The 14,109-nt window shown below is 42.1% G+C and overlaps 4 protein-coding genes across 8 annotated transcripts; 2 read left to right on the forward strand and 2 right to left on the reverse strand.

The window, feature by feature from the left end:
- Positions 1-12: 12 nt before the first annotated feature.
- LOC105570036 lies at positions 13-1,709 on the reverse strand. 2 transcript variants are annotated; one of them, XM_012026955.1, is made up of 3 exons: positions 1,659-1,709; positions 688-895; positions 13-208 (listed from the first exon to the last, which is right to left on the reverse strand). In XM_012026955.1, the coding sequence occupies exons 1-3, from the start codon at positions 1,697-1,699 to the stop codon at positions 203-205; spliced, it is 255 nt and encodes an 84-aa protein (XP_011882345.1). In that variant the 5' UTR covers positions 1,700-1,709; the 3' UTR covers positions 13-202. The 2 variants fall into 2 exon arrangements, with proteins under 2 accessions (XP_011882345.1, XP_011882344.1); XM_012026954.1 differs by lacking the exon at positions 13-208 and having other exon boundaries at positions 476-895.
- On the forward strand, positions 1,692-9,759 carry LOC105570034 (multidrug resistance-associated protein 4). Of its 3 annotated transcripts, none has more exons than XM_012026951.1 (18): positions 1,692-2,019; positions 3,398-3,502; positions 3,621-3,755; positions 3,922-4,126; positions 4,223-4,442; positions 4,549-4,705; positions 4,776-5,025; positions 5,270-5,464; positions 5,567-5,853; positions 5,913-6,096; positions 6,233-6,585; positions 6,641-6,855; positions 6,955-7,152; positions 7,220-7,450; positions 7,530-7,760; positions 7,837-8,138; positions 8,251-8,898; positions 8,981-9,759. In XM_012026951.1, exons 1-18 carry the CDS (start codon positions 1,946-1,948, stop codon positions 9,008-9,010), a joined length of 4,020 nt encoding a protein of 1,339 aa, XP_011882341.1. In that variant the 5' UTR covers positions 1,692-1,945; the 3' UTR covers positions 9,011-9,759. The 3 variants fall into 3 exon arrangements, with proteins under 3 accessions (XP_011882341.1, XP_011882342.1, XP_011882343.1); XM_012026952.1 differs by having other exon boundaries at positions 9,173-9,759; XM_012026953.1 differs by lacking the exon at positions 1,692-2,019 and adding an exon at positions 2,156-2,316.
- On the reverse strand, positions 9,548-11,025 carry LOC105570033 (DNA replication complex GINS protein SLD5). The gene is made up of 2 exons (XM_012026950.1): positions 10,802-11,025; positions 9,548-10,724 (listed from the first exon to the last, which is right to left on the reverse strand). The coding sequence occupies exon 2, from the start codon at positions 10,720-10,722 to the stop codon at positions 10,081-10,083; it is 642 nt and encodes a 213-aa protein (XP_011882340.1). The 5' UTR covers positions 10,723-10,724; positions 10,802-11,025; the 3' UTR covers positions 9,548-10,080.
- Positions 11,026-11,606: 581 nt separating this feature from the next.
- LOC105570046 (rhodopsin) lies at positions 11,607-14,041 on the forward strand. 2 transcript variants are annotated; one of them, XM_012026975.1, is made up of 6 exons: positions 11,607-11,784; positions 11,989-12,344; positions 12,423-12,670; positions 12,747-13,005; positions 13,087-13,253; positions 13,385-14,041. In XM_012026975.1, the coding sequence occupies exons 2-6, from the start codon at positions 12,018-12,020 to the stop codon at positions 13,512-13,514; spliced, it is 1,131 nt and encodes a 376-aa protein (XP_011882365.1). In that variant the 5' UTR covers positions 11,607-11,784; positions 11,989-12,017; the 3' UTR covers positions 13,515-14,041. The 2 variants fall into 2 exon arrangements, with proteins under 2 accessions (XP_011882365.1, XP_011882364.1); XM_012026974.1 differs by having other exon boundaries at positions 12,012-12,344.
- The last annotated feature ends 68 nt before the right edge of the window (positions 14,042-14,109 follow it).

Raw genomic sequence — 14,109 nt, forward strand, 5'->3', positions numbered from 1 at the left:
TGTAAATATAAACAGAGAGCTTGGCGTCGGCCGCGAGCGCCATCTGCGAGAGCCATTCGGCGACCTCGTTTTTCAACACCAGCGGTCGATCCGGAGACCGTCAGAGGTCGCGATCCATTCTGGGGAATTAAAAACTTCCAGGGCTGCTCTTTCGCGGGATCAAAAAATGATCCAGATTTAAATGACCCTCTGCTATGATTGGTCAAATCTGAAATTTCATAGCGTCACATTAAAATTTTATTCAATGAAATTATATAAAGCCTTGTGTCCACGTTCCAAAAACTGTGTCCAAGTTCTAGTTCCAAGAAAGGCGTAGCCAATCAACCTGCATCTTTTGCAGGAAAGCTGCAGGTTGATTGGCTATTTCCATTTCTTGGAACCAGAACTGTGTCCAAGTTCCATAAAAGATACGGAAAGATATGGAAAATGTGCAAGTAAAATTCCAAACGCAAGAGAATTATTGAAGAGTCAAGATGCATTATCAACTTCGTGAAAGGGCGAGAAATCAGAGTCTCTCTTGTACGTGAGTTTTTTTTTTTAGTGCTAGGCTATATTAGTTTATCTTTTCAGTTGACTGCGGATATGGAAAATGTGCGGATAAAATTCCAAACGCAAGAGAATCATTGGAGAGTCAAGATGCATTATGTGCATCGTGCATAAAGTGGAACGCACTTGTAAACGACTCACGTCGGGCGGGCGGGAAATTCGAGATGGATTCAGCACGAGGCTGCCTCCTTTCGGCCTATGTTCGCCCGATACCTTCCAGGCCTTCCACGAATCCCCGAAAGGTGAGAGGTGACGCCTCTCCAATTCTCGTTTAGCTTTCTTATCAAATCGAACAGAGAAAGAGCGTCCTTGATGTCCAACGCACCAATTAATTTTTAAATTGCAGTCCCTGTAAAAGTGGCGTCTTAAAATTGTAAATAAAAGTCCACTCGAGAACTGTCCAGCCTGCCGTTCGTCTACCAAGTTTCTGAAACTGTTTCCGAGGTCTGTATACCTTTGTGAGACGCTGCTGCTTTCGAAAGAAAAACATTTTCCGAGGTATGTTTCGTACAGCAAAAATCGATACATCAACGATTTTTATATACAACTTTCTTAACGATAAAAGCCAATAGTCCCGAAATGTAAACGTTGATCGAATTGTACACTTGCAGACCTGATCACGCAATATAGCTTTTCTTATGTTAATAAACGTTAATTATGCTATGTATCGTTATCATTTTTATCTTGTTAAAGGGACCCGAAAACGAAACATGTCTCAAAGGAGCCGTAAAGTCATCTTCCTGACAACGCAATAAAATCTATCAAGAATTGATAAAACACATCAAGAGTCGTGCTACTTGTCGAGCGCACCGCCTGAAGTCTAATCTACAATGTGTTTTTCGCAACGAGAAACATTCTTTCTTATACAGGCAAATCGATGTGCTTAAAAAGTTCGTCGACAATGCACGATTGTGCAATGTATTAAAAAAATTTTAACGTGTTTATTGGCTATAAAATAAAATATGTTTCTAGACGCAAACGAACACACTGTAGATCGGGCTTGATTAAAGCGCGTCAACATTCTTATTTGCTCGACGTATCGTTTATATTACGTGTCGTATATTTATCGAACGTATCGCATCTAGCGCGCAGCGCGGATGCAAGAAGCTTACATAAGATACTTCCAGACATTTAGTCTATAAGTACTCCCCATGATCTTAGCGGCTCTTTGTCACACACTAATTCCTCGGATCTATTTCTGTAATAACTGCCGTAAGAAGAGCATCTATGCGAGCGTGTGTGTGCGCGAGCCGCGTGTACGTACACGCAACGTGCCCAAGAGCGTATATCTGTAAGTCCGCAACCACGTGCTACTCGAAGTAGTCTGAGATGGTTGGAGGCCGCCGGAGGTAGCGTGAGACGAAAAACTGATAGGCACTTTCGCGGCCAATGTCGAGGCATGGACTCCGCCAAGAAATACGAAAATCCGAACCCACGGGCGTCTGCGAATCAGATCAGTAAATTGTTCTTCTGGTGAGTCGCCTCGCTGCGTCGCAGTTGAATCGATTGGGATATGAGTGTACCACGCGTTTCAACGAATACTATTCGTGTCGCTCGTCTTTGGCTGCATCCACATAATTAATGCTGCAATAAGTGTCTCGAAGCGTTCTTCTCCTTCCCTTTAATAAAAAAAAGAGTGGCAGAACGTTTTGGAGCATTAAGTGATTTTTTAATTGATGACTTGCAAAAAATCGCATGTGATTGGCGATCGAGCTCTTCGAGTCAACTCTTCGACTCGTGGCTCAAGTTTCAGGCTCAGCATAACATCAGGTGCATTTCGTTTCACGCATGATGTATCATTTATCCTTGTTGTTCAACAAGTGCTGAGTGAGAGACGCATTCCACATGAGGCGTGATAAATGATGCATCGTGCGAAATGCACCTCTTATTTAACATTTAACATTTGTGTGAATAACAGATTTAAATGATATGCATTGTGTGCAACGTCCCGCTTACGCTAAAATCATGAATGTGCAAATTTTCACAAAATAATTAAATTACTAGTTTACTGTTTTCACCATTTATATATTCATGGTTACGGCGTAAAACGGACGAGATTGCGGGAGGTGATGACATTAGATAACAATGTTACGTTAGTAAAATAGGGATAGATCTGTGACCTATGAAACAATATATTATATCTATGTTGTCTTATCTATGTTAAAACAGACCCTCTTTAAAGTAATTGCTGATAACAGTTGTGCTAAGTAACTGCGTATTCTCCATATCTTATTGTGATATAAACACGCGTCCACACGTGACTGATCTCCTTCGCAAGGTCGTATCTCGTTTTTACACAATTTTTGGTTTTTCTGTTTAAACGCTCATTCTCGCTCTAAACCAGCGTTTAAGCAGAAACACCGAAACCGCGTGAAATCGAGATACGACCTTGAGCGAAAGAGATCAGTCGATATGTACAGTGAGCTTGATTCTCAAGGCATAGTGTGATATCCTGGATTGTGTGTCATATATCAGCATGACAGACAATCAACTCAGCAAACACAGAACATTGCAACATAATTACGGCAATGATGTAACATTGTAACATTACAGCCATATTGCAACATTGCAATGTTCTGTGTTTGCTGGAAATATATGTATTTGCACTTCCTGGTTTCACTTTAATCTTAGCTTAATTCATTCTTTATCTCTTTCTAAGGGGACAGTTAGAAAGGGATGAAGGGTGAATTTAAGCTAAGCGTTGGAGAAACCGGGTCTAATATCGCTTACAGCACGCTTTAGCAGAACATAAGTAAACTTGTAAAGTTTTATCGTAAAAACAGATGTCAATCTCATAAAAGCACATGCGTTCCCGTGTGCGAACACGCTACATGACTTCCCATTGTTATAGGTGGATGGCGAGAATATTCTGGCATGGGAAGGACTTGGAAATGAAAGATGTGTACAATGTTATGCCATCTGACGACAGTGAACTTTTGGGAGACATACTGGAAGAGTAAATGATTTCATTCTTAGGACAAATTTGTAGATCAGGATCATATCGATGATCAGCATAGCGTTAATAGATCATTGATGATGTTACCGTCGCTTTTCTAACATATAGTTACTTTCAGGAATTGGAAAAATGAAGTGCACGCGGCCAAGAAGGACGGTAGGAGACCCAAGTTTTTCACAGCTTTGAGGAAGACGTTTATATGGTCATGTGGTTACTACGGTGGATGGGTTTTATTGTTTACATCTGTTTTGAAGTAAATAGATATTGCAACGATTAGATGTTACATTAGCGCTGAAAGCGTCGTTCCATCCTTGTTGCTCATTATGCATCAACGAAAGATAGATGACATTTTCAGCGTTAATAGCGAGCTACGCGAACGTACCCTATGATACACGTACTCTTAAAAATATGATTTACAGAGTTGCGCAAGTATACATTTTTGGCTTATTTGTTTTGACCTTCCATCCGAGAGCAACGTTTGTCCAAGAGACGGCATATCTTCATGCATCTGGTATGATCTTGGTAACAATATTGATGACGATAATCTATCATCATTCGAATCTAGGCTTAATGGAAATTGGAATGCGAGTGAGAATAGCAAGCTCCTCCTTAATGTACAGGAAGGTATGTGGCTGCTTATTCTAAAAGTCCTACGTACGTCCATTAAGATGATCTTTTTGATGATCTCACAGACGTCTCTTTAATTAGTTTTCTCCTTAGATATTACGCTTATCCAGTTCTACCACCACCACTCCAGGACAAATAGTTAATCTGTTGTCAAACGACATGTCAAAATTCGAACAAGTGTTTGTATATTTACACTACTTCTGGGTCATGCCTATACAAGGAGTCGTCATTGCGCTTCTGATATGGCAAAACGTCGGCGTCGCATCGCTGGCCGGTGTACTTCTCATGATAATTCAAACTATTCCTCTACAAGGTAGCACACACACGCGCGCGCGCACACACACACACACACACATATGGTTGTCGCAAACGTACACGTATTTGACGACTAAGTTACTCGCTTCACTCATACTTTGCAGGATACGTAAGTAGATGGACCTCGAAGTTGCGTTCGAAAATCGCAGTGAGAACCGACGAGAGAGTTCGCTTGATGTCCGAAATAATCAGGGGCATACAAGTTATTAAGATGTACACCTGGGAGAAACCATTTGAGGAACTGGTTAATCTCGCAAGAAAGTTCGTACTTCTGGTCTCATTGTTATCGTCAAGAGATTTAATGTAATAAGCGCATTATTTTTTTGCCTAGATACGAGATCGATGTTCTCACGCTGATATCGTATTTGAGAGGTTTTACCTTTGCCACACATGTGTTCACGGAAAGAACGACGTTGTATTTTACAATTATGGCCTACGTACTTTACGGGTATTCTGTGTCCGCCGAAGTAGTTTTTTCTATGGCACAGTATTTTAATGCTCTTCAACTTACTATGGCGATACTTTATCCCATGGCCGTAGCAAGTGCCGCCGAGGCATCAGTTTCCGTAAAGAGAATTGAGGTGAGACTTACTAAAAATAAACCTAAAGTTAAAAAGGTCAGACATTGTGAATCAGTTATCGATTGCACGTGTTACATAATCATTTTATCAATTGAGATATCATCTACCGAGATATCTTAACGTCTCAAGACATTAAAATGATGACCTACAGCAATGTATTAATAATACAATAGATAAAAGTCGTCAAATATTTATCATGATATAATAGACGAATCACACTAATTAGCTGGTATATTTTGGATAGGACTTTCTGTTATTGAACGAGAATGTTCCACTGCCAGAGTCTTCATTAATAACCGCCAAAGAGACGAGCATTTCAATGAAAAACGTTAGTGCTTCATGGACAACCGCTGCAATTGTAAATACGTTACATAATATCAACATTCAATTTCAAGAGAAGAAATTTTACGCCATCGTTGGTCCTGTGGGCGCAGGAAAGGTACTTTCTCTATCGAGGGTTTTGCGTCTAATATTTTACGCAAAGAGAATACTTTATATTACCCGATCTTTATATTAAAATGTCTTTACGTGTAACTTTCAGAGTTCTTTACTACAAGCGATTTTAGGCGAACTAAAATCGTCACAAGGCCAAATACACATACATGGCAAGATATCGTATGCTAGTCAGGATCCATGGCTGTTCGCGGGCACAGTGCAGGACAATATTCTGTTTGGCCAGTCTTACGATAAAGATAGATATCAGAATATTGTAAACGTTTGCGCGCTTACGAAAGATTTCGAACAACTTCCATATGGCGATAAGACCTTAGTCGGCGATAGAGGTGCAGCACTCAGTGGTGGACAGCGCGCAAGAATTAGTTTGGCGAGGTAAAGTCGCATCCACTTGCCAAGTTGCACACTTTTCTAATACAATTTGTTGTTCACAGAGCTGTCTACAGAGATGCCGATATTTATCTTTTCGATGACCCTTTATCAGCTGTCGACACTCATGTTGGCCGGCAATTATTCGACAAGTGCATGAATAATTACTTGCAAAACAAAACAAGAATTCTTGTGACTCACCAGTTGCAGTACTTAAAACAATGCGACTACGTCGTTATTCTAAATAACGTATGTAAAATATTACATATGCATATATGCATACAATCGTACAATTTATGAATACATTTGTACATTATTATAAGTATGTTATACGTTATTTTATAAGTACATAAATCCAATTACGTGGATTTTCTTTTTCGTAAAGGGTCAAATTGAAGATAACGACACATTTGCGGCCCTTCAAGAAAAACGTGTGACCTTTTTGGAAATATTAAAAAGAAACGAAGAAGCTAACGAAAAGACGAAAGAACCATTAAAAATTGATGCAAGTCCTACATCTGACATAAAAATTACAAACGGCACCGCCAACGATGAAGACACAGAGAAAGCCGAGCCCAAAGAAACCGAAGAGCTTCTGGCCAAGGGAAATATATCGAAATCGCTTTACTGGAAATATTTTCGCAGCGGTAGTTCGCTCATCGTGATTGCTAGCTTTCTGTTCTGCATGATTCTGGGACAAATCGGAAGCAACGGTTGCGAATATTGGGTCGGTTACTGGTAAGTCTCTACGAGGAAGAACCTGTTTCCAAATGTAATAAACTTTATGACGCAGGACGACACAGGAAGAGATGCGTATCAAAGCTATGCGCGAACGGCAGTATAGCACAGCAAACAACTTTACAATGCCCTCCTCCACGCCGAAATCTATTGGACAAATGGAAAATACGTCAGATATTAATAACGAGTCCGCTGAATTTTTAACGACCAACTATTATGGAGATGTAGCTAATAATAATACATGGTCACAAAATTTTACTTTCAATAACAGTTAGTATCTCCTATTTTTCTATAATATATCTAATGTTTCAACTGCATCGAAAATTTCTTGTCACTTCACTTTAAATTAAAATTAGATCAAACTTGTAGATACGGACGTGTACTATCTCGACACGGACACGGCTTTATGGATTTATGGGGGCTTCATCATTGTCAGCGTTGTGATGTTAACGATGCGAAATATAATGTTCTTTAAGATATGTATGAACGCCGGCAAGAATTTGCATAACTTCATGTTCTCGTGCGTACTTAAAGCGCCAATATCATTCTTTGATAACAACTCATCCGGTGAGTAGTTTGATTAGTGATACATGACGTAACGAGATACGAATATATAAGACTTTTATTTCCTCAGGCCGAATTTTAAATCGATTTTCGAAGGATGTTGGCGCAGTGGATGAAGTGTTGCCCCTCACTATGGCAATGGCCATTCAAATCTTTGCGGTGATGATTGGAATTCTAGTACAAGTGCTTATTATCAACTGGTGGCTCATCTTCGCTGTAATCATTATGATTCTTTTATTCGAAATGATAAGAAGGATTTACCTTCCAGTGGCGCAAACCACGAAACGATTAGAAGGAATCGGTAAATTAAGCTTTCCTTCTCCAGATAATTTATCGGCTACCTCCCATACTCGAAATCAATCGTTTATTTAAATCTTCAGCGAAGAGCCCCGTCTTCTCGCACGTAAACTCCACACTGTCGGGCTTGACGACGATACGTTCTACCAGTGCCCAGGAGATGGTTCGCAAGCAATTCGATGAACATCAAGATTTACACACTAGCGCTTACTCGCTGATTCTCACAGCTAGTACAGCGTTCGGTTTTGCGCTGGACGTGGTGTCCATCGGATTCATTGCCGTCGTTACATACAGTTTTGTCGCACTAAACAATGGTAAATCTTTGTTACACCTGCCAGAGGCAAAGAGCGCGTCCATGATAAAATGTCTACAGATCTTTGCTTTCGCCAGGAAACATTTTCGCCGGAAATGTGGGTCTCGCGATCTCGCAAGCGCTCATTTTGTGCAATATGGTGCAGCACGGGCTGCGTCAAGCCGCCGAGACGATCACGCAGATGACGAGCGTAGAGAGAATAATGCAATTCACCGAGCTCGAGAAAGAAGGCCCGTTCGAGAGCAATCCCACGGACAAACCGTCGAGCAACTGGCCCTCTAAAGGGGAAATCCAGTTCGACCGTGTTTATCTTCGATACTCCGAGTCTGAGCCACCCGTTCTCAAGTCCCTAAGTTTCATCATTGAGCCTGGCGCGAAAGTAATTACCATCGCGTTTGTTGTACAAATGAAAAACCTATTCGTAATCCTAAGTCATTCGAAATAATTACAAAATTCTAACTTATCCAAAATCTTACGATGTGATTCTTCAGATCGGAATCGTGGGTCGTACCGGAGCCGGCAAGTCGTCCCTGATCTCCGCCTTGTTTCACATGGCGAAATTCGACGGCACTATCCGCATCGACAACGTTGACACGAACAAGATCGGTCTTCACGACCTACGGAACAAAATTTCCATAATACCGCAGGAACCGGTGTTGTTCTCCGCTACGCTTCGAGATAATCTCGATCCCTTCTACAAGTTCGCGGATGCCGATCTGTGGAGCGTCTTGGAGGAGGTCAATTTGAAACACATGGTGGACTCGTTGGACCATCGCGTTGAGCGCGGCGGCGGAAACTTCAGCGTCGGGCAGCGACAGCTGGTTTGTCTCGCGCGCGCGATTTTGAGAAACAATAGAATACTCGTTCTCGACGAAGCCACTGCCAATGTGGATCTTACGACAGACGCGCTCATACAAGCCACGATCCGGAAGAAGTTCGAGACCTGTACGGTGTTGACGATAGCGCACAGGTTGAACACGATAATGGATAGCGACAAAGTACTGGTAATGGACGAAGGTCGAGTGTTGGAATTCGATCATCCGCACATCTTGTTGCAAAACGACCAAGGCCACTTCGACAGCATGGTGCGAGAAACCGGGAAAGCGATGGCCGAACAACTTAAACAATCCGCCAAAGAGGTAAATCCATTGCAGTGTTACATGATGATGGAGCAAAGAGAAATTGAAAAGATATTCATGTCCGATTTCGTTTCGCTTACAGGCTTATGAGCAACAGCACGGATTGACATGAAAATATACTCTACCAACGTCTGTGTTAACAAAAGAACAAATTTACTTAATTTTAGTTCAACGTCTCAATTTTCTATTTTAGCTTTAATATTTCCACAAAGGTCATACGTTTTTCTTGAAGGGTCGCAAATATGCCATTATCTTATCTTTCATTATCTTACAGGCTTATGAGCAACAGCACGGATTGACATGAAAATATACCCTACCAACGTCTGTGTTAACAAAAGAACAAATTTACTTAATTTTAGTTCAACGTCTTAATTTTCTATTTTAGCTTTAATATTTCCACAAAGGTCATACGTTTTTCTTGAAGGGTCGCAAATATGCCATTATCTTCAATTTGACTCTTTTCGAACAAAAAATTGTAATTAAATTTATGTACTTATAAAATAATGTATAACATATTTGTAATACTTTTAGTGAGAACTCACAAGGCGAGTCAGTACTGAAAGTCATTTTAAATAATTTGTACTTATTTTTCAGCAACGTTTGTTGTTTTTTTAGCAACATGTAGTTTGAAGGCACATTTATCTGTGTTTACTTGTTGCAATCGAGCTTTTTTATTGCAATACTATACAATGTTAAACTTTTGTACGGGAAACAAGAAAGATAATGATACATTACTCTCCAACACTCGAACGATATCAATTTTGATATTAGACTATAATAATGAAGCTGAAAGCAAGCTTTTAATTAATGCTGATTTGAGATTTTGTACGAGATATATGAATAAAATTATACACTGTTACGCGATAAAGGTCACAACCCTTCTCTCTTGACTACATTCTTTCCTCGAATAAATCCCTCTGGTCCCGACTTTCACTGATTTTCACCAACATCGTTTAACTTTGATCTTTGTTTAAATCATCTTTTGTCTCTTTCTAGAGGTTTCACCAACGTCGCTTGACTTTAAGCTTAGTTTGTCTCTTACGAAGGAAACAGTTTTAAAGAGACAAAGGACGAATTAAGCTAAGCGTAAAGTTAAACAACGTTGGTGAAACCGGACCTAAGGCGACTGGATTAAACTAAGATCAAAGTGAAACGACGTTGGTGAAAGTGAGCATAAGAGTATCAAATCAACTGCACCACGCCAGACTTGACAAGGTGCGCTACGGCACCGTACTGAATGATATGCTGCGAACCTTCCTCGAAGTCTATCTCCTCGTTCAGCATGCCGGGCAGAACTATCCCGGTGACCTTCCGATTGGCGCGCAGGAACACGTGCGCCTGCATATTCGGCTTGACGGTAAACCTGTTGGCCTCGAATCGCTGAAAGTTGGGCGGCATGTGCTGCAACGCCACCGTCTTGAAGAGCGTCTCGAGATTGGCCAGGTACTCCTTGGCGAAGTGCAGCTCGCCCGGTGTCAGGTAGGCCTCCTCCGGGCTCCGGTTCTCCTCCTCCGACAGGATGTGGATCGTGTACCGCTCGATCTTCTCCAGGCGTGTGCGCAGATAGCTACTGATCACGTACCTGATCCGATCGAGCTCCATCCGGTGGACCAGCGCCCGCAGATCGTTCTTGTCTAACCTCTTGATGTTCTCCTCCATGTGCGCGATCTGCTGCAGCATGCAGTCAACCAGGTCGGCCTGATGCGGCAGGATCTCCGGCGCGAATCGCTCGTTCACCCAGGCGTTCTCGATCTCCTCGAGCGCCGTCTGCGCCGTCAGCTCGTCCCCGTCGTCCAGCAAATTGTCCTCGAGGCTCTCTTCCATGACTGTCGGTCACGGTAGCCGGTTAACAGCGTTCACGCGCGAGAATAGCGTATTTTGCTCAGTGTTTTCACTTTCGTACCTGTCGTGTCGATCCTCTTCGAGAATATCTGTCCTTGATGCAAATCATCACGATGCTATCGCCGATCCATCATATGCGAGGGAAGGCATGTGGCCAACCGCTACGTTCTCGAGCCATTTTGTAATCGCCTCCGAATTTCCCACGTGACTGTCTCGAAGTTAGTTGCGAATTTCGATCTCGTTATCGATCACGTTTGAATTTAACCGCGTCTCGTTCAAAATCCAATTCTTCTAGTTCTACTAGTCATATATAAAAATATTATATAATTATATAAATGTTTTACATAATTATGTGTTAATTAAATAATTAAATATAAATTCTTTATGTATAAATTATACAGTAAAATTCATGAACCGATATAAACTTGTTATAAGTTATTTTAAAAAAATTGATCAAAATGTAATAAAACTTTCTAAAATCTATTCCCCTCGTCTTACGTAGACATATTTTTATCTAAATCTATCCTTGAAACCACATATAAAAGAGATTTATAATTAAAAGATATATAACAATTATTATTCTTATTCGAATAATTGAGATGGTATTAAAACAAACTGATTCTTCACCAGTTGGAAAAATTTGTTAAAACTGCCGGGAACCGTCGATTCTGGTAAATCTGTATCAACGAACGATCTTACACGTTCTATTCTTATTGCATCCTCGTAAGGTTTCTGTGTGCGACACTCAAGGTACTCCCAAGGTATTCCCAAATCCTGCGTAATCTAATAGAGAACTTCTTAAGGCTGTTTGGCGACTTAGAAAGGTGCTGTATATAGTCGCAAACACGTAGGAACGCGGCGCATATTTAAGCGCGGCACGTCGTCGCGGCGAATTTTGAGCCGCAACCGATGGTGGACCGAACAGGGAACTCTACCTGCCAGCGTCTTCACGGAAAGACCGTTACAAGAAATCACGCCGGCCATAGCGATTATTTGGATTAGTTCGTTCACCACGACGATTTTATCCAAGTAGCGCGAACAGAGGTGAGCGGCGCGATTTTACGTTTATCTGGATCTACTTTTCCAAGCGTGATTACCTGCAATTTAAGGAAACGTGTGAATTTGCCTGACGTGAAGTAACTTTTCATCCTTGCTTTCGTTTTTAAATTCTTTCAAAGAAGCTAGACAGTTGAGTGGCTGTAAATAGTAATAGAAATAATCGCACGAGAATATTCAATTAATATGAAGTTCATCATGTCTTCACCTCGCAGTTCATCATGTCTTTCGCATCGGGACCAAGCCATGCGGCCTACACGTGGGCGACGCAAGGAGGATTCGGTAATCAGACGGTGGTCGACAAAGTGCCGCCGGAGATGCTCCACCTGGTCGACGTCCACTGGTACCAATTCCCGCCGATGAACCCTCTGTGGCACGCGCTCCTCGGCTTCGTCATCGGCATACTTGGCTCGGTATCCGTCATCGGTAACGGCATGGTGGTATACATATTCACCACCACCAAGAGTCTCCGCACGCCAAGCAACCTGCTCGTCGTCAATCTCGCCATCTCTGACTTCCTCATGATGTTGTGCATGTCTCCAGCTATGGTGCGTACGTCGTTCTGAGGCATTCGCCAACGAGATATTCGATGCAGGATCTGTATGTTCAATTAACGATACGCACAGGTGATCAACTGCTATTACGAGACTTGGGCGCTAGGACCCTTGTTCTGTGAATTGTACGGCTTGGCGGGCTCCCTGTTCGGGTGTGTCTCCATATGGACAATGACGATGATCGCATTCGACAGGTACAACGTAATTGTGAAAGGCTTGTCTGCTAAGCCAATGACCATTAACGGCGCCCTCCTTCGCATATTCGGCATCTGGGCTTTCTCGTTACTCTGGACAATCGCTCCGATGTTCGGATGGAACCGGTGAGATGCACAAGCCTAAAATAATATTACATATCAACTACGAGCGTTATCAGGAATGTATATTTCATTTCTACAGCTACGTGCCCGAGGGCAATATGACTGCCTGTGGTACCGATTACCTGAGCAAGGACATGCTCTCCAGATCGTACATCCTGGTCTACAGCGTCTTCGTCTATTTCTTGCCGCTGTTCCTCATCATCTACAGCTACTTCTTCATCATTCAGGCCGTCGCCGCTCACGAGAAGAACATGCGCGAGCAAGCGAAGAAGATGAACGTCGCTTCTCTGCGATCGGCCGAGAACCAGAGCACCAGCGCCGAGTGCAAACTGGCCAAGGCAAAGATTCTTCCTTGTAAACTCCTTCGAGCCGACTTAGTCTCACTTGCGCGCTAGCTATAACGGCGTTACTAATTATAGGTAGCTCTCATGACCATCTCCTTATGGTTCATGGCGTGGACTCCGTACCTAGTCATCAATTGGGCGGGCGTCTTCGAGACGACCAAGATCAGCCCGCTCTTCACGATCTGGGGCTCTCTCTTTGCCAAAGCGAACGCTGTATACAATCCCATTGTGTACGGCATCAGGTGAGTCGCGGCGACCGCATTCCTTCAAATATGCCATCGCTAGAACTCTATTTTTACAGATGGAATACGATAAATTAGTTAAATTGTTTCGTACTTCTGACGACGCTGATCGTTTCTCCGTATGATTCCAGCCATCCTAAGTACCGAGCTGCTCTCTTCCAGAGATTCCCGTCTCTGGCGTGTACCTCCGAGTCGTCGGCTGGGGCGGACACGGTGTCCACGACCACCACGGTTACAGAAGGCGAAAAACCTGCCGCATAAAATAATGACGCTGTACACATCGGTTTTTTGACGATGCAATAGACTTGCTAAATGGACGTAACGTCGTTGAAATACTGTTATATTCTCGTCATAAAGAAATCGCATCATCAAGCACGAGTTGTAAATAGTTGCATTTTAAATAACGCGAGAAAGATACATCACTAACGAGAATACATTTAAGCGTGATTTTGTATCCGTAAGAGAATGTCGATTAATTGTGGTCAAAGCAAGACCTAAAAGCCAAGCCCGATATGCGAAAAACTGTAACAACGAGGGTTAAACGGTCCCGTTATAACTGTGATTCTATGATACATTGTATGGTTCGGCCGCACCACGAGACGAATTTCTCATAAATGGCTCATAGCGCCGCAGTTTGTAAATTTTATCATCTCTTGGAATACGTGGTCACTTTGGAATTAGCAAACATATAATATCGCTAAAAGTAAATTACATCGCCGTGAGACAAGGTGATGATATCGGGTCTGTAATTAATTTTATAGAATTAAATAAATTCTGCATGCAATCACACACGAGATTTCTAATCTAATACTATGCCTTCTAATCTTTTTATTACATTTTAAAATCTCCTAGCATA

This window comes from Vollenhovia emeryi, unplaced genomic scaffold (genome assembly GCF_000949405.1).
Source record: "Vollenhovia emeryi isolate VEMERY1.0 unplaced genomic scaffold, V.emery_V1.0 DF939122.1, whole genome shotgun sequence".
Taxonomy (NCBI): domain Eukaryota; kingdom Metazoa; phylum Arthropoda; class Insecta; order Hymenoptera; family Formicidae; genus Vollenhovia; species Vollenhovia emeryi.